General features: G+C 38.1%; 1 protein-coding gene across 2 annotated transcripts in view; it reads right to left on the bottom strand.

The window, feature by feature from the left end:
• The window catches only part of Abp1 (Actin binding protein 1), a 238,842-nt gene that overhangs the window by 145,725 nt on the left and 66,982 nt on the right, over positions 1-26,135 (bottom strand). For both annotated transcript variants that reach the window (XM_067142645.2, XM_067142644.2), the window contains one exon: positions 6,449-6,646. In XM_067142645.2, the coding sequence (XP_066998746.2) occupies positions 6,449-6,646 (198 nt within the window). The remainder of the gene's footprint in view (positions 1-6,448; positions 6,647-26,135) is intronic.

Genomic DNA, 26,135 nt, shown 5'->3' with positions numbered 1-26,135 from the left:
AGTGGTAGGCCAAGAAAGAGGAGGTAATGCAGTAGGAGAATTCAGATTGGGACAAAGGAATGAAAGAAGTCTGCTGATTGAATTCTGCACCAATAATAATTTTGTCCTTGCTAACACTTGGTTCAAACACTATAAAAGACAGCTGTATATGTGGATGAGACCTGGACACACTGGAAGGTATCAAATAGACTTCATTATGATTAGGCAGATTCAGAAACCAAGTCTTGGATTGCAAGACTCCCAGGATCAGACATGGACTATGACCACAACTTGTTCATCATGAAATACCATCTGAAGTTGAAGAAACTGAAGAAAGGAAGGAATGCAATGAGATGGGATCTAGAAAAGTTGGAAGAAAAGGGTGTGAGGGATTGTTTCAAGGAACATGTTACACAGGGATTAAATGAAAAGACTGAAGGAAACACAATAGAGGAAGAATGGACAGTAGTGAAGAATGAGATCAGTAGGGCTGCTTAAGAAAGGTTAGAAAGAAAGGAAAGATCAACTATGAATCAATGGATAACTCAGAAGATATGAGACCTGATTGACGAACAACAAAAGTACAATAAATGCAAAAAATGAGTAGGGTAGGAAAGAATACACGTGATTAAAGAATGAAGTAGATAAAAAGTACAGGACAGCTAAGGAGGAATGGCTGAAAGAGAAGTGCAAGGATGTTGAAGGTTGTATGGTCCTAAGAAAGGAAGATGCTGCATACAGAAAAATCAAGGAAACCTTTGAAGAAAGGAAAACTAGGTGTATAAATATTAAGAGCTCAGATTGAATACCACTTCTAGGGAAAGAAGACAGGACAGAAAGATGGCAGGAACATGTCCAACAGTTGTATCAAGGTAAAAAGGTAGATGATATGGTTCTGGAACAAGAAGAGGCTGCTTATGCTGATGAAATGGCAGACCCAATTTTGAGTCCAGAATTCAGCAGAGCTTTGAAAGACCGAAATGGGAACACGGCATCGGGAATTGATTACATTTCCTCTGAATTACTGACTGCCTTAGGAGAAACCAGCATGGCGAAGTTATCCCATTTGGTGTATAAGATGTATGATTCAGGAGAAGTGCAATCAGATTTTTGGCAGAATATTGTTATACCTACTCCCAAGAAAGAGGTGCCGATAACTATGAAAACTACCGCACCGTTAGTTTAGCATCTCATGCCTACAATATTTTAACATGTATTATTTACAGAAGAATGATTGTTTCGGATGAAGTGGATATTGGCCTCTACCTTATAAGCGGCTTCAGGCGTGATCAATCCTGTTTGAAGTGTTACTACTCTATGTCTGCTACAATACAGGATTTCTCTTGCCCGACTCACGTATCCATTCAAGATTGGGATTTAATTATTTCTTCATTCAAAAGAATATAATCATCACTTTTTGTTATGTATGAACATTCTTATTAACTGACTGGTACCAATGAGTTTGTGTATTACACTACAAGCTCTGTGTTGTACCTTATGTTTTTAACCTCTGGCAACACGATTACGCGTTTTCTTTTCGCTTAGCCATGATGAACACTCTTATATATTTTTCACTCTTTTATGTTTGAACATTCTGATTGACTGGTAGCAATGATATCCTAATAATTTTAATTATTTCACTACCAGCTCTGTATTGTACTTCCTGTTTTTAACCTCTGTTTCAATACGATTGTGTTGTTTTTTCTCTTAGAAATGTTGTAACATTCTATGTTTTTTCCACACTAGTTTTAAGCCTATTTGATTTTCTAAATGTACAATGATGATTCTTAGGGTGCCATATATTTTAGGACACTAGGTTTGGGGCCCTGAGCTAACTTTAGGCTAAGATTTATTTCGGCTGATGATTCTTACGACAGTTAAGCGAAATATGTCCCATCTTACAACGCCTGTTGTAATGTTTATATCCTAAATACGATGATGGTTTGAAAAGTTCTCGGAATCACCACTAGATGTCAGTGCTAAAGCAACGAGGTTCCCGCGCAATAATCGCACATCCATTGTGAGTGAACACGTGGCGCGTCAGTGCTCTAGCTGCAGGAGTGTGGTAGTGACGACTCTTTGTTGTTGTTCCTGCGTAGTGATTTGTGACAATGGGAAAAACTGAGATTCGAGCAGTGATTAAATACTTTGTAAAGAAAGGTATGAAAGCAAAAGAAATTCATGCCAACTTTCAGAACACACTGGGGGACTCTGTTCCTTCATTTTCAACTGTTGCCAAGTGGACCAGCGAGTTTAAATTTGGTCGGCAAAGCTTGGATGATGATCCACGTAGTGGACGGCCAAAAAGTGTTACGACCCCAGAATTTATCACAAAAGTGCATAAAATGGTCATGGAGGATCGTCGACTGAAAGTGCAGGAGATTGCTGAAGCTGTAGGGATGTCTTCTGAACGGGTATATTATATTTTAACCGAAGAATTGGGTATGAAAAAATTATCCGCAAGATGGGCTCTTGACACTGGACAATAAACGCACCAGATTGGAAATGTCCGAACAAAGTCTGGCCCGTTTTCAGTGCAACCAACAAGATTTTTTGTGCCGGTTTGTGACTACAGATGAAACTTGGATCCACTACTATACCCCAGAGACAAAACAGCAGTCAAAGCAGTGGAAACATGCTGATTCACCACCACCAAAGAAAGCAAAGGCAGTGTGTTCGGCCGGAAAGGTCATGGCCTCAGTTTTCTGGGATGCAAAAGGCATTCTGCTCATAGATTATCTTCCTACTGGCCAAACAATTACAGGGAAATACTATTCAAACCTCCTAGACAACTACAGGAAAAGATACATGAAACAAGGCCTGGTTTGGCAAGGAAAAAGGTCATCTTTCATCAGGACAATGCTCCGCCGCACACAAGTGTTATTGCCATGGCAAAACTGCATGAACTGGGGTACGAATTGTTGCCACATCCACCTTATTCACCTGATCTGGCACCATCAGACTCATCTATTCCCCAAGCTGAAAATTTTCCTCGGTGGACAGAGATTTTCTACAAGGGAAGAACTGACAGCCGAATTGGAGAGGTATTTTGCAGGCCTGGAGGAATCTCATTTTCGAGATGGATCAAGGCATTGGAACATCGCTGGACCAAATGCATTAGTCTACAGGGAGACTATGTTGAAAAATAAAAGCAGTTCCACCGAGCTAATTCTAGTACATTCCGAGAACTTTTCAAAGCACCTACATATATGGAAAGATAAGTATTGGAAAGGTGGTGTTAACTATTATTCTTATTTTAATGTTCATAATAAGACAATTTGAAGCTGAGTTGGGAAATCAATTTGGCTTCAGAAGAAATTTAGGGACATGTGAGGCAACCCTGACCTTACGTCTGACTTTTTTTTTTTTTTGCTAGCGGCTTTACGTCACACGTGACACAGACAGGTCTTATGGCGATGATGGGATAGGAAAGGCCTAGGAGTTGAAAGGAAGTGGCTGTGCCCTTAACCAAGGTACAACCCCATCATTTGCCTGGTGTGAAAATGGGAAACCATGGAAAACCATCTTCAGGACTGCCGACAGTGGGATTCGAACCCACTATCTCCCGGATGCAAGCTCATAGCCGCGCGCTCCTAACTGCACAGCCAACTCTCTCGGTACATCTGATCTTAGAGGACCGAATAAAGACGGACATGCTGATATACATGGCGTTGTTGATAAACTTAACCATGATAGGTTAATATGGTTGTTTGATCTGTATTGACTAGTCTGAATGTATTGCAGAACTATTTACAATAGTTTTACTTGAGTGGTCAGTTCAAAGAACCGACCACTGATGAAGGGAATGGATGACTTTCCGAAACATGTATGGTTAAATAAATAGTTTTCTTTCATTAAAAGGTGTACAGACAAGGCGGATTTAAGTAAAACTATTTTAAATAGTTTGTAATACATACATGGCGTTTGTAGATCTGGAAAAGGCATTCAATAATGTTGACTGGACGAAGCTATTTAGGATTCTGAAGGTGATCGGGATCGGATACTGAGAAAGGAGGAGTATCTACAATCTGTACAAAAATCTGTCTGTGCTGATAATTGAGGGCAGCAATCCAGAAAGGAGTGAGGCAAGGCTGCAGTTTGCCCCCTTCCCCCCCCCTTTTCAATGTTTATATAGAACAGGCAGTAAAGGAAATCAAAGGGGAATTTGAAAGGGAATCAAAATCCAAGGAAAGAAAATCAAAACCCCGAGATTTGCTGAAAAATTATTTTATCTGAGTCTGGAGAAGATCTGGAGAAATTGCTGAATGGTATGGAGAGTGTCTGGGGGAAGGAGTACAAGATGAAAATAAATAAGTCCAAAACAAAAGTAATGGAGTGCAGTCAAACTAAGTCAAATGATGCACGAAATATTAGATTTGGAAATGAAGTCTTAAAGGAAGCAGGTGAATATTGTTATTTGGGTAGCAAAATAACAATGGCAGAAGAAAGGAGGGCATAAAATGCAGATTAGACAAGCAAGGAAGGCCTTTTTTAAGAAAAGAAATTTGCTCACTTCAGACATTGATATGGGAATTAGGTGTTTTTGAAGACTTTTGTCTGGAGCGTGGCATTGTACAGAAAGTGAAACATGGACAATAAATAGCTCAGAAAAAAAGAGAAAGCTTTTGAAATGTGGTGTTACAGAAGAATGCTGAAGACAGGATGGGTAGATCAAATCACAAATGAAGAAATACCGAATCGAATTGGCGAGAGCAGATTGATTTGGCTAAATTTGACGAGAAGAAGAGACAGAATTATAGGACATCTTAAGACACCCAAGACTTGTTCAGTTGATTTTTGAGGGAGGTGTAGGACGTAAGAACGGTGAGGGTAGACCAAGGAAATAATATGATAAGCAGATTAGAGCCGATGTAAGATGTAGTAGTTACATAGAAATGAAAAGGTTAGCACACGATAGGGTGGCATGATAGGGTGGCAAGGAGAGCTGCATCAAACCTGTCTACAGACTGATGACTCAAATACAATAACACATAACACACCATTCCCATAGCCCACTTTGAAAATATGATGAATTGATTATTTCACAGAAATTGAGAAAATTCATGGAATTTTGCATCTAAAATGTTTATTTTTTGGACATGGTAAAATTCGCCCAATATGTTAAAAATTTCTTGTACCCAAATGGCAAGGGTCCACTTCTTTACTGAGCCCCCTGATAGGAATAAGCAGCAAGATGAAAAGTAACATATAGATATGTAACAGTAAAATCATCCTTGAATGTGACTAGGTAAAGTTTCAGTGAGTGAATGCAGTGCTAATTAAGAGGAACATTGGTTTGTGTTAGAGACTTGACATGGAGTCCTTTTTTGATGGATTAAAATAACTTTATTGGGCACCGTCTGTAGGAAAGGCAACGATGTGGTTGTATTGTAGACCTAGTGATTCATCTGGAAAACTTTCAACTGATAATATGCTCTCTTAAATGAAGAAATATTAAGTCTTTCAACTTTCCCTGCCCCCTCCAATCACCACCTTGTCTCAACCAAAATTACTTTGTTGTACACAAACATTTGGCACAGTGAAAGGAAAGCAAAATACAGGGAATTGAAATGAAGTTTCTGCAAAGCATGCTACAAAAAACAAGGAAAGAAGTATAAAAAATGCAGAGGTAAGAGACCAGGCTGAGAATAGAGAAACTAAAGAACAGAGATAAACAAGCTGAAATGACAAGGCCATGTCAGAAGTACCGAAGAAACAGGAAATCCAAGAGCAATGCTTGAATTGACAGTGAATGGAAGGAGAGGAGGTACGTCAAAGACAAGATGGATGCAGAAAGTGAAGAAAAAGGTGCAGAGAAGAGTTACTGATACACCAAGAGTATTCAGAGAGGAGTGACAGAAAAGACAGAAATGTAGAACATTGATCCATTACCCTACTCAACATGGAGTCTGAAGGACAGGAAGAAGAAGCAGTTAAGTTATTGAGATCTTTCTTAAACAGAAAGCAATCCAACATCCTCACTTGCACTCCTTTCTTGTATGCCTCACACATTTCATCCTAACTCAAAACTTTTCAATTAGAAGCTATCATTCCATCTGATCTGCAACACTGCTATTGAGCACCAGAATAATCTCTATCTTCACTAACCTTTTAGCAAACAAATTTCCTCACCTCAATAATCCCACCAACATTGCCTTGCCGAGATTCACATGAGACGTCTTTCCTGTGTGGCACCCTAAAACCAGTCTCCTTAACTCCACCTAAAACTTTCTTAACCTCAATTACAGTACCCACACCACAGGACAAATCTCTCTCACTATGCTCTCTTTCCTTGAGACAGACATCCACATTCATGATCATAAAATTGATACTTCAGTATACATGCAACCCACATGTGCCCATTTCATCATTCAATGAATTAAAAGTTATTCATTTCTTAGAATAAGGAAAATGTTCTGTTAAAATGATATTGGTAATGTTCATGTGTACAAGAGAATGTCAAACATACCTGGCTCCTTTGCCGTCGCAGTACATCACTTCGTCCCTTACGTTCTTCCTCTTCCAGTTCTCTTTCAGCAACTTCATTGATATTTACATTCTCTTTCTCTCGGGTGTGATCGTCAGCATTCTTCTCAGCTTCACGAAGTTTGCTGATATTTTGGTTCCGCTCTCGTATTTTTTCCTCACGGAGGGCAGCTTCACTTAGCTAAACAAAACATCAAGTCTACAAGAATATCTTGAAGCAGAAGAAGAAGATATCACCAGATACATTTTTACGATACCTTTTTTTATTATGACACAAATTATCAAATTATTGTAGATAAATTGTAGATAACCAATGCAATATAAAATTAGTACTTCAATTCATTTTAACCTTTGATCAGCGAGTTTTTGGTGACACTCACAGGCCACCAGGAGTGAGTTTTTCTTTTGAAAACTTTGAATTCTTAAGTTATTTTGATAACTTTTCTCTATTAATAAATTTACATAATTTACACTTATGGTACATAACTGAATACCTTCAATTTAATTGAAATCAGTGGCATAGAAAATATTTTTCTCAAAATAATGAAAGGAATAGTAAAATTGACAAAAATAGAATTCTCCTACTGATCAAGTTTGTACCCTATACAACACAATGACTTGATTTTACAACAGTTCAACCTATCAAAATACCTTTAGGTTATGGTACTGACCCAAACACTCGAGTTTTTTATCGTGTTCAATTTCCGTATCCTTTCCAGTATAAACAATAAAATCAAGGATAAACCAAGCTCACTGTCTTTATACCAATCCTGTGTTGCTTTGATGGAATGTATTGTTTCTATTTTAGGCGACCTCTCCAAGCAACTAGGCCCTCATCAATACAGATATTTTGGAAGGGATAGAATATAGATCGGAATTTCTCTCTGAAATAGTTAATTACAGGCCTAATTCTGTAAAGTCTGTCATCTGGGGGTTGTAGATTGTTGTCAAAAAAGTGAAGCAGCCTTAGAATGAGCGAGAAATTGTCGAGAGAGGTCACTTTACTGAACATCGGAGTTTCAATCAATTTATTTGCTGACCAATACTCTTTCATCCTGTTTTTCTTCACATGGCCCATCAACAAAACAGTTGCCAGGAAAACAAAGAGTCTTTTCGGTTATGCCTTGCCACTTCTGTAACTTTGACTTTTCCTTTACATCTGTATTTTCTGAAACAAATAAGTAGTACTTGTTCATTTCTGACACTATGAAGTTCATAATATTACGATCAATAACTTCTTTGAAAATAGACACTTCAAGTCCTGAATTATTATCATTCAAATGAAGATTATCACTAACCCCTGAATTTGATGGATCAAAATGAGCAGGAAGCGTAGGGAACTCCTCTTTCTACCTTCGGTTTGAATAGCTGACAGCTTAGCCTTTTTTTGCGACAGCAGAGCGCTGCACTTCTTCCTCAATTTTAGCATTGTCGTCTCACAAGGAATAACCAATTTCACTCTCATCAGATACAAAAGAATCACTATCAGTATCATAAACATCAATTTCATCATCTGACTCCTCGTTAATCAAAACATTACTTATATCCTCGACTAATCCCGCCATTACCATCTGTATTTGTTTACTATCAGAGAGTTTCTTTCTATGGAAACCAGAGATGAAGGAAACGAAAAATAATGTGTATTGCCAAGGAATAGTCATGCAATGCACTCGCAGGAAACAATAGAAAACAGTTCCCAGATGTTGTCGTAATTTATAGCATAATTGTGTAAGTTAGGTTACGTAACTATGGATGATGCGACAGAACTTCATCACAGAACATAAGAGATGTGATAAAACCCAGAATAACGTTCGCTGAACATGTCAAACATCCCCCAACTTTGTTCTAAAAACCCGCCAGTACGATGGCAGGAAACAATTTCAAATATTCAACATGAAACGAGAATAGACGGTGGTACTGTTCAGGCGCAAACTTCGAGAACGTAAACAGACGGCATACTCTCGTGGGCCACACGCAACACTGCCGTAAATAGATGGCAGTACTGCTCATTGTGTTAATCATGGTACTAGTTTCAGTCTATTGATATTAGGCCATCATCGGCCATAAGGTCTTAAAACATTTAAAATCTAATTGGCCGAACATATAACAAAAACAGATAGCATAATACCTGAAAATAGTTCTGATCTAATATGCAATATACACTAAAGTAAGTCACTGTCTTAAGGATAGAACACAACACTTGAAAATTCTTATGATCTGTTGGTATACATCAATAAACATGAATCACTGTCTTGAAAATTTATAAATAATTTGTTGAACACTTGTTTAAAATTAAAAGCAACTGGTGAAAAATTAAGGTAGAATAACAGATTGATGTTAAAGTAGATCTTAGTTGATTATGTTATGAAGCAAAGGTAAATAGGTTGCACAGCAACATCAAAGAACAGAATATCTAAATTATTATTATTATTATATTATTATTATTATTATTATTATTATTATTATTATTATTCTATGACCACATAGGATCACTTTAGTCAGTCCGTCGTTCAGGTCTCTTTGAAGGGATTGTTCGGGCTTTGCAGTTCTCCCAGTACTTCTTCAGGCGCTCCGATCTTCGTGCCCTTTCCTCAGTTGAAAATATGCGTGTTGTTGGCTTGTTTTGTGTAAGGGTAAAGCGGAGGTTTGTATTCTTGAGTTTTGTATTCAATTTTACCTTATTTGTGGTGTCTTCTGTTGTAAGACCTATTTCCTTCAGATCCTCTTACTTCTCTGATCCATTTACATCCTGTTGTGGTATTTTTTGAGACGAGATTGTGTTGTACTATTTATTTCAGAAGTCTTGAATCCTGCATCCTCATGATATGTCCAAAGAATGCCAGTCTCCTCTTACGCATAGTATCTGTAATGGGTTCTAGCTTTTTGTAGACGACTTTGTTAGGTATTAACCGTCCTGTCCATCTTTCTGGTATATATATATATATATATATATATATAATTTATTTTTTTTTTTTTTTTTTTTTTTTTTACAAAAAACAATATACATATGAGTCTCCACCTTATCAATACAAAATTAATTTACATTTAGCTGGTAAATATAGTCAAGACTAGTTTCGACCCCTAGGGGGTCATCTTCAGTTGACATGCATTAAAAATGTATTTTTTACAAAAACATCACATGTAGTGGTAAAAGCTTAAATTAATTTGAACCGATCATAAATGTTGGTATGTCTGGTACATTTGGGCTATTGTATGTGTCAATTTTGAGTTTTTAGCACACAGTGCAGCTATGGTTCCAACACCTTACATACTGTACCTTGTTTTTACAACATATACGCTTCCATGATAAAATCAACGTGCATAAAGACGCATAATTTCAACACGTTCTGACAAATGTCACCAACTTAAAACATCACGACATACGGACGTGAAAACATGCTCCATTAATATATTCAAGATTTCTATAACTCCAACATTAGTAGCTGCCTAAAATATCTCCAGATATATAACTAAGTATTACCTGATCTGCAAGCGGATTATTCAAAATACTTACCTAACCGTTTTTTACATATAAATATTTTTACGGACCCATTTTATCGGAACACTATATCTAAGACTGTTGTGAAAAATTTGTCAACCCCATTTATTCCAAAACAATGTACATGTAGCACCACATATCAATAACATTAATGTAATGTGTTTTTAACCAGGCATATATGGCATACATATACCACTGTTTTAGTTATATGTCCATTTTAACAGCATTATTTAATGCCTATACTAAGCAAATAGTTTTTTATTAAAAAATTTTAACCCTATTCCAAGACTCAATCAAGAATAACAGGCTTTATAAACTGATTTTAGCATCTAAGATATATGCCAGTAAGGTGTTACATTGATATTTCAGTCAAAAGTGTTCAAACCAATGTCCTACATTTTCATATGACTAATCAATAGCCAATTTGTGTAATTTATGAACCAACTTTAAATGTATATTGTTAAACTTGCCACTGTTGATTTGCACAAATGTATGTATATTCCACATTGTATAACCCAAAAAATTGGATGGTAGTAGCATAAAAAATAACATGTGACTTCATGGATGATGCACACTAGTTAATCAACTACCTTCACACTGTGTGCTAAAAACTCAAAATTGACACATACAATAGCCCAAATGTACCAGACATACCAACATTTATGATCGGTTCAAATTAATTTAAGCTTTTACCACTACATGTGATGTTTTTGTAAAAAATACATTTTTAATGCATGTCAACTGAAGATGACCCCCTAGGGGTCGAAACTAGTCTTGACTATATTTACCAGCTAAATGTAAATTAATTTTGTATTGATAAGGTGGAGACTCATATGTATATTGTTTTTTGTAAAGGAATATCTATCAATACGGAAATGAAACTTATAAACAACAGTTTTTTGTTGATGCCGGTTTTTCCAATCCTCCTTTCAATTTTCTGAAGTCTGTCAGTCTTTGATTGTTTATTCAGGTGAAAAAGTGTTTCTGCTGCATATGTAGCTTTTATAACTGTGTTGTAGTGTTTTATTTTTGCATTTATTGATAAGACATTTCTTTTTGTAAATATCCCATGTTAATTTTTGTGCTTTAGCTAATCTATTTATTCTTGTTTGGAATGAGATTTTTTCATTTAGGTTATGTGTTATTATTTCTCCAAGATATTTAAATTGAGTTACTATTTTAATTTTATTACCATTTATGGTAACTTCTTTTAGTTGTCGGTTTTTGGGACATAATTTCTGTTTTTTCAAATGATATTTTGAGGCCAATTTTATTTGCAATGTTTTGAAGTTCTGATATCTGATTTTTGCTTCTTTTATGTCCACTGCTAGTAATGCTAAATCATCGGTGAAACCCAGGCAATTTTTTTAACGGACATTTCCTAAACCATTCCCTCATTACCATTTCTAGAGCACAAATAATAGTGGTGAGAGCCCATCTCCCTGCCAAAGTCCAGTTTTAATTTCAAATGTCTCTGATGCTTCATCCCTGAACTTCATTTTTGATTTGGTGGTGGTGGGAGTCAATTTTATCATATTTATTAATTTGGGGTGTAGTCCAAGGTGTCTTAAAATTTTAAACAGAGATTCTCTATGGATGCAATCGAAGCTTTCTTGAAATCTACAAATGTTATCACCATATCTCTGTTTCTTCTGTTATAGTCCATTATCAACTTAAGATTCATGATCTGACCAGGACAGCTCCTCCAGGGTCTGAAACCTCCTTGATATTCTGGTAGTTCTTTCTCCAAGTTGTAAAGTTATTCTATTAAGGACGATTATTAAAAAGATTTTGTAAGTTATATCTAGGAGCGAGATTCCCCTGTAGTTATTAGGGTAGGTTTTGTTTCCTTTTTTTTTGCAGTGTGTGAATTAGAGCTGTTGTCCAGTGTTCTGGTAGTTCTTTAATCCAGATAGAGACAAGTCATTGATGGAGGGCAACTTTTGCTGATCTTCCTGCATATTTCCAGATTTCTGCAAAGGTCTGATCTTCTCCTGGCACTTTGTAGTTTAATTTATTCAGTGCTTGGCATACTTCCTTTACTGTGGGGGGATTGATGTTCTCTGGTGGTGTTTTCATCGGGGAGTTGGTGTCCAAATGAAGGAGTTCTGCTGTATGTTCCTCACAATATAAAAGCTTGTTGAAATATTTAGCCAGAATTTCTGCAATGTCTTTATTGTTATGAGCCAGCCTACCATTTTCATCCTTCATCAGCAGAATAGGATTGATATTATTGGAGCTGTTTTCTGAAGGTTTTGTAGTAGTCCCTTAACTGAGTTTTATTGAATTGTTCTTCAACTGCAGTGTGTCCTTATGATGCTGTCTTTTTATTCTTCTTAAGAGTTGGGTACTTTCTTTTCTCTGTTTTACTAGATTTTGATGGGATATTTCCAATTTTTGGGACTGATGTAATAGCCATGCCTGATGTCTTCTCTCTACTGTTTCATCACATTCACTGTTCCACCATTATTGTTTTTTACGAGGTATAATTGGAGCCAGGTCTTCTGCAATTTGTTTAAGGTTGTGTACTAAGTCTTCAAGTTTATCTGCAATTTTTATTTTTTCAGTTGCTTTCTGGTAATTTTCGTTATTGATTAGCTGGGTAGGGTCTATTTTTCTTTTAGTTTTAGGGGCTTGCTTTTGTTGTCTCTTCTGGGGAGTGAGTGTAATTTTAATTTTAACTACATAGTGATCTGAACCTGTGTCTATTCCTCGGAGGATTTTGATGTTATAGATCTCTTTGTGGTGGTATTTGTCCATGCAGATGTGATCCAGTTGCCATTCTCCTTTTGTAGTTAGGGTGTTTCCAGATTTTGAGTTTTTGAGGTTTTCTCTTAAAACATGTAGATTTTGAGATTAAGTTATGATTTCTACACAGGTCAACTAGTCTCTCCATTTTTATTGGTTTTCTTGTGTGCTGGCCATTTTCTGATGATGTCACGGTATTTTCTTCCTCTGCCTAGCTAAGCGTTGAAGTCGTCTATTAATAATTTTACATGGTGTTTGGGGATGTTATCTAGGGTCTGGTCCCAAAATTCTTCTGTTTCCTCATGGTCTTTTGAGGAGTTGTTTTTATCATTAGTAGGAGCATGGGCATTTATTATAGTATAGATTTTATTGGATGCCTTCATGGTAAGCGTTGAGAGAGGTGGACACTGTGATTTGAATTCTTGAACTGAGTTTATTATTTTAAGGCTGACCAAAAATCCTGTTCCAAATTGTGGGACATTCTTCATCACTCTCTTCCCGGGTATACCTTTATAAAGTCTGTACCCTTGAGATTCCAAGGCATCCTGGTCAGTGTTTCTAATTTCCTGTAATCCCATGATAAGAATTTTGTGTTGGTTCATTATGTTGGTGATCACTTTTAGTTTACCGGTTTGCATGAGTAAGTTTATATTGTGTGTAGAGAAGTATGTTATCTGCTTTGGTTTGATTCTTGATTTTGTCTCGCTCATGTATGTGGTACTGGGATATTTCTGTGCCTCCAACTTCACTGTATTTTTTAAGTGGCAGCCCACCGTATCCCAATGCTGCCTTGTCTGAACTCTTGGTTCAGCCAGTGGAGTATTTTTTAAAATACCTTCTATGGTTGACTGTCAAGGTGTCACCTGTGTGGGACTAGGTCCCAAATTACAACTCTGAATGTGATCCAGTGAGGTGATAATCCTCTGGAGTACAGATGCCTTGTGCAGCCGCCCCTAACCTGGAGAACAGATGCTGCATAATGGATTCCAGTGGCATTTCCTCCACTGTGGGGACTATCACCCCACCTAAAGGAATTCATTTGCTCAAAGCTGTTGGCCCCCTTAGGGAGTCAGGTTATTTCCCGGCGCTCATCACTCGGCGTTGGCAATTTTACAGCTGGGTGCAAGACCAGCAAACCCTCCTCCTTTCTCATTCCGGACTTGGGACCGGACAATGGCGGAGTTAGAATATATAAATTATATTGTAAGTTATTACTGTAAAATGCAGGATATCAGTGAGAATAAAAAAAAATGGATTAAGCAATGGTGAGAATTATACGATTAAAGAATGAATAGACTAATCAATGTGTTTGTTTCTTCCATTTCTAGTGGATCTTCTCGTAACAACTTGCCGGGTTGATTTTCTGTTCTCCTCTGTGAGCCATATGGTATGCTATCATACTGTGAGGTAAGAGAGTGTGCTATGGGAGAGAACAGAGGGGAAATTATACCATTGTAGTATGGGATAGTTTAAGATGTACGAACTAGAGATGATGATGTAAGATCTGTTGGCTAAGAGTGGGATAGCTGCATAATAAAAAATATCATTTTTCATTTACTCAATTTAAATTATGATCAGGATTGACATGTTGGTCGAGTTTGATGAAATATTCTTCCATAATGGTGAAAAGGGGACCCTTCTGTAAAGTTTTTAGGATATTATATATAGTGAAATTATTATGGTTAACCATATGTTGGCCCATAGCTGAAAATCTATCGAGAGGCCGAAACTAGTACTATGATTAAAATAAATTGAAGAACTAATTTTATATTGTATTGATTAAGTGGACTCCCTCATTTATCTACAATAATTATATTGTCGTCAATATGGAACATGAAAATTACAAACTGAAAAAAAAATGATCAATTTTGCTCAAGTCTGTGTCTGTTTTCTTTAGCTCAGGGGTGGGTTTGATTTTCATATAAGACCACCAAGGAAACTGCAAAAACCAATGATGTTATAATGAAAAACATAAGGCTTGATGAGGGGAGAAGTGTTTGCAATTGATTTCCTCACTGGACCAGAAAGTGTTATAGCAGCACAATCGACCCTATGAACAGCACATTTCATAACAATTAGATGCACTAGTTGTGCTCCGAATGCCGTTACTCGCCCCCCACACATACTGCAGCGGCTTGCATACTGTTACAGCCATAAATTGAGACTTTTGTGGAAGCTACATTTCGAGCTGGCCTCTGTTAAGAGATAGATGTAAAAATACTGCATCCATAAAGAAATAGCAGTATCATCAAATGCCATGTTCTAGTAGTGACTAGTGAAAGAGTTGGCTGTGCGGTTAGGGTGGCGTAGCTGTGAGCTTCCATTCGGGTGATAGTGGGTTTAAACCCCACTGTCAGCAGCCCTGAAGATGGTTTTCTGTGGTTTTTCCATTTACACACCAGGCAAATGCTGGGGCTGTACCTTAACTCATTGGGCCCGAACCACGGAACCGTTCCATGCTTCGTCTTTGTGGACCAAATGCCAGACCACGGAACTGTTCCGTTGTCTCAATTTACTACGTAATTCAAATTTTCCTCAAGAGATGGCAGAGTGAGTTGCATTTGTGATTTGTGTAAGGACTCTTTCTTTGCAATGTTATATGCTCTTTGCTAAAATATATCGATAGTATGCTTGGTAAAATTAGTTTGAAGTGGGCTATCTCTATACTTTGAGATTCGCTTGTAAACAAGATGGCTGCCCGTAAACAACTGAAATGTACCAATATATAACCCCTTTTAGAAAGTAATATTGATTAGGAATGTCATTTTTTCAGTGAAATTAGTAGTAATATTAGTAAAAGTGTGAGCAATGCTCCTGAAGAACAAAAATAGATGTGGAAATTTAAGAGGAAGTGCAAGAAGAAGACTGTGTTGCAGCTCAGCAGGCGGACTGAGTACGGATCCGTGACAATAATAAAATAAAATGTTTTTAATGTATTCCTTGTTCTGCAGTTCCTTGTATGAAAGCCATTTATTTTCATGTATATTTAAATCCTTAATAATCTTGTAAGAAATTTCTCACGATATGAAGCGACACTATATTTCCTCCAAAATAATCCCAGCTCCAATGCTGTTTCAATCCAACAAATATGAAGGGCTTAATGGGTTAATTAACCCCTTCCCAGCATCAACCGCTTATAAGCTTCATCCAATTTCATGTGGTTATTACAGATTGTGTCAATCGCTTATAAGCGTCAGAAGTTTATAGATATTTCCGACATCTATTGGCTTTATTTCGCAACAAAGTACTACATTTTATTTCCATGGAATATCGTATTCTGTGTAGAAATCATGTGGCCGTGCACACGTTTTCCGTGTGGTCAGCAGTCGAAACAATATGGCTCATGCACTAAAACCCCCGAGTGTACAGTACGCGCAACTTTTAGTGACACCTGGTTTTACGGGGGTGAGGAGTAAGGAGGGAGCTTTCCCGGTTCCAGTAATACTGCCAACTGAATGGAAATGAAATCTGAATCGAATCGATAGCATGATCAATTGATATGAATTTTCTAAACCTTTATTATCTTACACCAACAAATGTGTCAGGCACACATTATTATTATTATTATTATTATTATTATTATTATTATTATTATTATTATTATTATTGTGCTTTTACAGCCGTATTGGACCACTGTAGTCAATTTCTGTCTGATCTTCTATGATGTTTTATGTTTTTTTCTCTTCTGTTGTTCCAGTATTTCTTCATTCTATCTGATCTTCATTGTCCTTCTTCTGAAAATACCCTTTTAGTTGTTTCTCTTTTATCACATTTTGGTAAGAATATAATTTTATTATTCTTCAATTTATTTACTTTGTTTGATTTATTCTTTAAATCCCCCAGTGTTATGTCTAATTCTTTCATTTCTTTTCTTTTATCCAGACAGGTTGTTGCTTTTGTTTCCAAAGCTTTTCCAAAATTCTGCATATTAACCTGTCTTAAGGTGTTCTCAACATATGACCAAAGACACACATTATATAACATTATACAACATTTCTCTATGCAAATCTTGTTCCTAGCATGAATTCTATAGTTTGGCTTTGCTGTGTAAACAACTACAGTACTAGCATAGAGTGTACGCAAGTTGCCTCACAGCGATGCATACTCGCTTCATAGTTTGTGTGTCAAAGGTTGCCAATACGAGCCCATGAATCACTAAAAGTTGCGAGCACTGTAAGCAAAGTAATTTAGCAAACAGTGATATTGAGCGAACGCTCTTGTTTTGCAATGAAAGAGAAGACGAAAGTGACAATTATTCTTTAGAATCGAGTAATGAATTCAATGAAGACAGACATGAAATTGAAGGAATTGAAGACAATCCGACTGACTGGGTTACGTTTGGAGGGCCACGCAACAGATTCTACTTTACTGGCAACAGTGGGATTTAGGCTAACTTTGGGCATAACACCAAACCATTGACAATATTTGAACATTTTCTTAGCGACCAAAAATTCGTCATCATCTTCATTTCCCGTTTCCAGCTTCCCAGGTCGGATTGTGAATCAAGGACCTCCATCGTTGCCTGTCTCTCCACCACTCTTCTCCTTTTTTAAGTACATCTTCTGGTTTTCCTCCCCTCTTCTCTATGCACTCCCACACTGAATCTGTCCACCTCTTTCGGGGTCTTCCTCGTGGTATCTTTCCTGTTAACTTCTCTGAAAAAGGTTTTTTTTTTTTTTTTTTTTTTTTTTTTTTTTTTTTTTTTTTTTTTTTTGGCACTCTCTCTTCTCCTGTTCTCATCATATTCCCATACCACTTTGGCTTTGTTGTTTCTATCCTGTCTTGAAGTTTCAAGATTCCTGTCCTTTTCGTTATTTCTTAATTTCTATCCTTTCTGGTCTTGCCCACGATACCTCTTAGGAATTTATTCTCCACTGCCTATATTCTACTCTCCTCTCATTTTGTTGTAGTCCACGATCCTGCATAGGTTAGTATGGGTTCATAATAGGTTGAATATAATACTTTCTTACATTTCTTCGGGACATCTTGGTTCCAAAAAATACCTCTTACACTCTAGTAGAAGTTGTCTGCTTGTACATATTCTTTTTCCAAATTTCCTCGGTTATTTCTCCATCTTCTGTGATCACACTCCCAAGTACTTGAAACTTTTAACCACTTCCAGAATTTTACCATTCAGTTTTATCTTTCCTCTTCCTTCCTTCCTTCCTTCCTTCCTTCCTTCCCCTTGTCAGCAGTACTGTTTTACTTTTCTCTGTGCTTACTTTCATCCCAAATTTTTCTATCTCTTGATTCCATACATCTACTTGTTTTTGCACTTCCATTTCATCCTCACCCCATATCACTATGTCATCTGCAAACAACATGGCTTTTGTTGCCTGTCTTCCCAATCTCTGTTTAATGTTCTTATGAATTTCATCCATGACTATGATGAATAGTCATCCCTTCCCTGTTGAAGACCAGTTTCAACTTTAAACCATTTTGTTTTTCCTATACTAGTCTTCACACTACTAATACAATTTTTGAACATAGCTTTTATCATTTGCACGCCCACTCTGTTAACTTGTTTTTTCCTTAATGTGCCCCATACCAAATGTCTGGGCACACTGTTATAAGCTTTCTCAATGTCAATAAATATCACTATATCTTTTCCAAACTCCCATCTTTTCTCCATCATATGTCAATGTAAAGATCAGGTCAAACGTTGATCTGTATTTCCTAAAACCACACTGTTCTTCCAGCTTCCTCCTCACTCTTCCTTCCAATACTCTCTCAAATATCTTAGCTACATGGGCAATAAGTGTGATCCCTCTATAGTTATTACTTTTTTTTTTTTATCACCTCTTTTAAATATCAGGATAATTAAACCCTTTCCCCACTCTTCTGGGATCTTTTTCTTCCTCCAGACTATTCTAAATAATCTATACAGCCACTGTAGCCCTATTGGTCCTGCTGCTTTTATCATTCCGTAGTTACCACATCCACTCCTGCTGCTTTACCGCTATCCATCTTTTGTATGGCTTCCTCCATTTCTGACATCGGTATCTCCTTTTCTTGTTCTTCTTCTTTCCCCATTGTTTCTTCTTGCTCATTCTCATCTACCAGTTCACTGTATTCAATATTTAGCAATTCTGAGAAGTATTCTTCCCATCTTTTTAGTATGTCATCTCTTTGCGTCAATATCTGCCCTGTTTCAGTTTTTTCATATTTTGTATCTTTCCTATTTTGTAAACTATTCTTCACCAAACCATACAAAACCTTTTTACGCCCCTTTATATTCTTCTGTAAAGTTTCTGTGAAACTTTCCCAGCTCTTCCATTTCTCTTCCTACATACCTTTTTGGCTTCTTTATATTTCTGCCAATTCTCTGTACTACTGCTGCCTATCCACTTTCTCCAAGCATTTGTTTCTCTTTAACCGCTTCCTTTACCCTGCTGTTCCACCAAGGAGTCTCCTTTTCCTTTTTCCTCCCTGATAGTCTTCCACAGGTGTTTACTGCACACTTTAAAATCCATTTCTGAAACATGTCCATCCCTCTTCTACACTCTTCAAGTCATCTTTGGGAATTTCTTTCTTCAGATCCTCTTAAAACTTTTCCCTTATTTCTTTCTCTTTTAACTTCCCTCCCTTTATTTTTCTTTCCCTTTTTTTTCTATAACTTTATTATTTTACCAAGTCTTAATTTAGCTACCACCACTTTATGGTCTCCTTCGAAATCTGCTCTTGGCACTGCTGTCACATCTTCCAGTTGTTTACGTTTCTCTTTCTCCATCAGAATAAGATCAATCATTGTCTTTGTCTTTCTATCTCCCCAACCATATCACTTTTTGCAAGTTCTTTTTCCTAAACCAGGTATTGCCAACAATTAATCCATTCCTTCTACAAAAATCTATTACCAAATCTCTTTCTTCATCTTGGTTTCCATAACTATAGGGGCCAATTATCTCTTTTCCCTGTCTGTCTGTTCCAACATATGCATTCATGTCTCCCATTATAATAACCTCTTTGACTTCAATACAACTTTCCAGTTCTTCTAAACATTCATCTGCATTCCCCGATTGGGATGCATAAACCTGTATTAAAACCCTTGATTCCACTCTCAAGTCCAAGTCTAACTTTAATTATCTTGTCAATGATCTGGTCAATTTTGTCCACATATTGCGCTAGGTCTTCTCTCAATATAACACCAACACCATTTGTTGCCATCTTCCCTCCACTTCAATATAATCTATACCCTTTCTTCAATTCTTTTTGACCTTTCCCCTTCCATTTTGTCTCACTTATTCCCATCATTGCTATGTCTTTTTCTCCACATACTCTATCAGTTCTTCTACCTTGCCATTCAAAGTCATCACATTGATGATACCGATTCTTGTGATGGCTGGTAGTCCATTTCTCACAGTTCCCCCAGAGCACCAGGAACTGCGCGTCACTTGAGGGTGACGCCCTAGTATTTTCTGAGGCCTCGATTCACTCGCACTCACTTTATAGGCTGTTTGTACGACGGGTTTGCCACTCCCAAAGGCATTTTATTACCTTCTGCCAGGTTCAAATTAGGCAGCCCCTAACAAGGAGTCAGCCGCTCCTCTGGAGTACAGATGCTACGGGTTTGTCCCTTCTGCCATCTCCGCCATACCAAAGTCCATCTTCTCCGTCGTAGATGCCGCTGAGGTCTCCACCCATAACACAGGGCAAGGGCCCCTCCGTATTTATGACCCCTGGAGAGAGGGTGTCCCAGTATTTTAAAGCCCCCAGGGATTGGGCTACCTGTTGGTCTGCGGGTTGTACTGGGTGTTTCAACCAGCCCTACGTACTATAGAGACCCCATCCGCCACCTGGGGACGCGCTCTGTAGGGGTCAGGTTCCCCTGGTTATTTATTGGAAGTTAACCGCATCCACAAAGGCTGAGGTTATTTGCAGTGTGTGATGAAAAATTATCTGAAGTAAAAAAAAAAACTCAACACATTGAAAACTGATACCGAGTTAAGGGGTTAGGCCAAAGACGCTTCCGACTCCTAGCCTGTTCCTATCCCACTGTCGCCATAATACCTGTCCCTTCACTATTGTTATTTCGTCTTGGTGTTTTCCAAATTCATACGTTCCTCATCGCCAGATGTTTCATTCCACAATTGTGTCAATGTCATACACCTGTCTACATGATATGTTACGTACACGTTATGTGACCCTCTTAGACTGATTCTGATGGTTCGGTCAGTTTCTGCTTCGAACGCTAGTGCTGTACCACGTCCGGGGAGTCATCTGGTGACGAATGAACATACCATTTCCACTTCTATAATAACGTCTAAATTTCAAAAAGTCATTGTTTAAGAAGTCTTTCTTGTGGACAGTCGAGATTTTCTTCTGGTGACGCAGAGCACAGTTCTCTGCAAAACGTAAAGATTTTCGCCTTATTTTCTTGACACGACATAAGCCCAAAAGCCTATACAGTATCATGTCTGTAAGTATGGGCCGTGAAAGCATCAATGGCAACATTAAAAACCTCTATGGGGAGGTTACTTTTAAGAAGGCTTCAAAATTCAGCAAATTAAGGAGAAAGAAGTCTACTCTTTTTTCTTTGTGCTTTCTACTGAGATGCAGGGACCATAACATCATTCCCAACTGTGTGAAGCTGAAGCACACGTTAAATACACCGACGGCCAGGAGAATATATCGACGCGCTAGCAAGGCTCTTGTGATCGAGTCTTGTTTCCCGAGAGTTGTTTCGTTTACACCTGCTGTTAAGTATCACTCTCTCGCAGGAACTGTGGTTGACTTTCGATCGCATTACTGCTATAACGGCTGAACGAAAATTCAACCAGGTGTCATTCAGACAGAAATCAAAGTTCCCCCGACTAGCTCAGAAACAGACAGTCTCTTGCTAGTAAAACTGTCGTCAATCTTTCCAAGAAATCCTTGGACGAGAACAAAATGGCAGTTCTAGCTAGGGGTCTTAATTTCGCTGTCGCTCCCTCTAAAATTCCCACAGAGGAGTTAATTACTTCCATTGAGGCAGCCATCCACAAACTACCTACGGATGAGGCTGAGGAGTCAAGATAGAAATGTGTGAGACTCATAAGGTCCGCTGTTGTACCTGCGCCCAATTTAACAAGAGGCGACAGGAGAGCTCTGAAGGAACTATTAGATGATTCTGAACTGACCATTCTCTCAGCTGATAAGGGTAATGCGACAGTGCTTATGGACACTGACGAGTATAAGAATAAGATCTTGGCTATATTGTCAGAGCCTATTTATAGACTGAGCTCACGTGACCCCACCACTCGTGTCCAACGCCACCGTGAAGTTCTTAAGGCAATCTTCAATTCCAAAAGAGGAGGCTAAACATCTGTCCCCGGGGGATGCAATGCGACCTAGATTATATGGACTGCCTAAGACCCATAAAAAAGGTGTTCCCTCGGACCTATTGTTAGTGCGATAGGTTCTCATAAGTATGCTCTGGCTAAATACCTAAGCAAATTGCTTCAGCCACACATAGGATGTACTGAATCATACGTCAGGGACTCTAGGTATTTCGTCAACAAGCTGTCAACCATAACCCTTCAACCTAATGCACTTTTGGTGAGTTTCAATGTGGAGTCCTTGTTCACTAAAGAGCCGACTGACTCAGCCATGTCTCTCATCGAACACCTGTTCCCTGAGGACATTACTAAGCTATTTTACCACTGCATGACCTCCAGCTATTTCTTGTGGGGTGGGAATCTTTACAAACAGATGGACGGAGTGGCTATGGGATGTCCACTTTCGCCCGTAGTGGCTAATTTCTTTATGGATCATTTTGAGGAGGAGACTATTGCTTTGGCACCCGTCAAACCTATGATATGGTGAAGATATGTTGATGCATTTGTGGTGTGGACAGAAGGTCCTGAGAAACTTCATCTATTTCTAAACCACCAAAATCTGCAACACCCTTCAATTAAATGCACTATGGAGATGGGAGTTGGACGAATGCCTTCCTTTCTTGGATGTTCTAGTAAGAAAGAAACAGGACGGGTTCTCAGGACATACCATCTATCATAAGCCTACCCAAATAAATTGCTATCTTCATGCAGATTCTCACCACCATCCAGCACAAAAACAACGCATTCTCACGACACTAGCCAAGAGGGCGAGACGAATTTGTGAGCCATCAAATATCCAGGTGGAGATGGACACGCTCAAAGTCATGTTCAAGGGTAATGGTTACAGCAATTTGCAGATTCATAGAGCCCTCCATCCCAGAGAAACGACCACGCAAAGCTCACAGAAGGAAGAAGTGAAGGGAACTGTCTACTTGCCTTACATTCATAACACCACAGATCGAATTGCCAAGGTCCTCTGCAAACACAATATTAAAACCGTGTTTGGCACCGCCACTAAAATTGCTCACAGTCTGAGTAAAACCAAGGACAAACTGTCCCCACTTTTACATCCTTGGGTATTAAAAAATTCCCTGTACTTGCGGTAAGGTATACATCGCCCAAACATGCCAGTACATTGGTACCCGTATCAAGGAACATGAACGTATTATTCGTCTCAACCAGCCAGACAAATCGGCAATAGCTGAGCACGCTCTTCCGTCAGGTCATCATGTCATGTTCCAAGCTGCTCCAGCTCTTACCCACACTAGACACTACAGGTCCACGATTATACAGAAAGCTGTGAAAATATGTAGAAATCCTAACAATTTTAACAGGGACACTGGCTATCAATTAAGTAATACCTGGTTGCCAACCATTACGGATTTACGTAGGTAGTTCCCTTCCGTGTCCCTTCACTATTGTTATTTCGTCTCGGTGTTTTCCAAATTCGTACGTTCCTCATTGCCAGTTGTTTCATTCCACAATTATGTCAATGTCATACACCTGTCTATGTGATATGTTACGTACACATGTTATGTGACCCTCTTAGACTGATTCTGATGGTTCGGTCAGCTTCCGCTTTGAACGCTAGTGCTGTGCCACGTTTGGGGAGCCATTTGGTGATGAATGAATGTACCATTTCCACTTCTATTATAACTTCTAAATTTCAAAAATTCATTGTTTAAAAGTCTTTCTCATAGACAGTAGAGATTTTCTTCTGATGGCGCAGAGCACAGTTCTCTGCAAAATGTAAAGAATTGCATCTTCTTTTCTTGACACGGCATAAGCCCAAAAGCCTATACAGTATCATGTCTATAAGTACGGGCCGTGAAAGCATCAATGGCAATGCCGTAAGACCTATCTGTATAGGTGCAACATAAAGCAAATTGTAAAAAAATAAATCGTAGTGAGTATGAGTAGGACTGGAGATGCTGCCGTGTTCAACTACCTCAAAAAAAAAAAAAAAAAAAAATCAATATGTGTGTGTTCAGAGCGATATCTAAAATAAAGGAAATGGCCAATTTTTCAATTTCTTATATTCCATCTTTTCTAGGGAGGAAAATGTTTCTACATATTACGTGCCTACCAATGACTTAAATGAAAAGGCCTAACAAAATAAAAGTCAGTTCTTACAAACAAAACAAAACAAAAAAATCAAAAAACCCATGGGGTAGTACATCCCTGATAGGCCTTGGCCAGCCAAACAACTGTTGCTCAGCCTGAAAGACCTAAATATTACAAGGGGACATGTGGTCAGCATGATGGCAGTGATTCTTTGCTTTCTAAACTGGGGCCGTTATCTCACTATCGGATAGCTCGGACAGCTCCTCAGCTGTTCTCATGTAGGCTGAGTGAAATTCCTCAGATCCACACAAAAAAATCCCTGACCTGGCTGGGAAACAAACCAGAGAACTCTCTCAGTAAGAGGCACACTTTCTACTCCTAGACTGTGGCGCTGATCTGATTCTCACTAAACTGAACTATAAATTGTTTTTATGTCTTTCCTCGTATTTGTCATTTGTGTTCCTATCCTGCTTTCTTTCTTCCTGTCAATATTTATTCATAAATTTGCTTTATTATAAAATCATATTAATACTTTTAAACAATATTACTGTGCCAACAATATGATTACTGCCTGCATGAGATAACTTGAACCACACATACCATAATGATGAAATCTGGTTCAGTTCAAAATAGCAGTTAGCTTAATTAGGAGTCTGGTTTGCTATCATTCATGGGAAAGCATTCTCTTTGAAGAGTGATCTAAAATAGCTCCAGATGTAGGCTACTGCAGTGATTCATCCTTCATTTTAAACAAATGTTATCTTTAATGATTAGAAACAAAGAACACTAAGATAAAACACTTAAATAAATCTATCTCCCTCAAATTTATACACACACACCCGGGCGACTGGAATGGGACATTGATGATGATGATAATACAATTTATCACAAGACAAAACCCAGAATCTTTTATCCTCTAGAAGTGAGGATTATGTTGAAGTAAGAGCATTCAAATGTAAAAAAAAAAAAAAAAAACAACCCCACAAGATGAAGGCTTTTACCAGAATTCAGGCTCCTTCCTGTATAATTCATTGCTCTATCAAACAACTTTCTGAAAGTTCTGCTAGACTTTTTCTTGTCATTGCTTCCTCACAGCACTTCACCACTATTGTCCATGCTGTGTATGACAACATTTTGTCTGCATAAAGGCATTTATACCCTCTCAGGAATGAATAAGGCATAGATCTAGCCAAAATTTTTCTATGAAGAGGGCATACATACAGCATCACTAGTCCTCTCCAACTTTTTTTACCTCATGCAGTGTGGTTCAGGTTACGTGACACAGGCATGAAGGTGTGCGCACACACACACAAAGCTGCTCTTTATTGAGTTCTTAAAGAATGAGTTGAGCATAACCATTGAAATGAGAGCATCATAAAAACTTCATAAAGAAAGCAACCTAGTGCACAAATATAGTGTTCATCAAAGTAAGAAAACTAAGAATAAACAACAACACAATAAAAGGTCAGCAAGAATAGGAAATGACGGAAAAGGGACAAGGACAAACACAAAAGAAACATAATAAAATGTCAGTTAGGGTAGAAAATGACATTTTTAAAGACAAATATAAGAAAACACAAAAGAATAAAAATATCTGCACATCATCTTAGGCTCTTTCTTCCAGCTAGCACCTTTACAGATATTGTAACAACAAAGGCTGTAAGTGCAGTGGTGGGCAGGTGAAGGCTACAATACTGGTGAGAGGTAACAATGCTGTCGTAGCCCTTGGTGAACACAACAATAGCCTTGGCAAATTGTTTAGGCTCACGATAAGGTAGCTCCTTAGAAGAAGCTGGAAGCTAACATCGTAGAAGGTGCCCGCCCAGTATGATTTGGAACTGGAAACTGCAAGGATCATCCCCTGGCCTGTACAAAAAAATTAAGCTGGTGGCAGTGAGTTAGTCTTGAGTCAGCTGCGAGTGAGCAAAGTCAGTGACAAGACAATCATACATCTTGTGAGCTGGCAAGCAGCGAGTCAGATGGCTATTGGAAGTTCACTGCGACGAACAAATCGAGTAGTGAACACCACTGGGAACGGCACCACG

The sequence above is a fragment of the Anabrus simplex genome, chromosome 3, assembly GCF_040414725.1.
Source record: "Anabrus simplex isolate iqAnaSimp1 chromosome 3, ASM4041472v1, whole genome shotgun sequence".
NCBI classification, from domain to species: domain Eukaryota; kingdom Metazoa; phylum Arthropoda; class Insecta; order Orthoptera; family Tettigoniidae; genus Anabrus; species Anabrus simplex.
The sequence above is the reverse complement of the archived record's forward strand: the minus strand, read 5'-3'. Positions and strand labels throughout refer to the sequence as shown.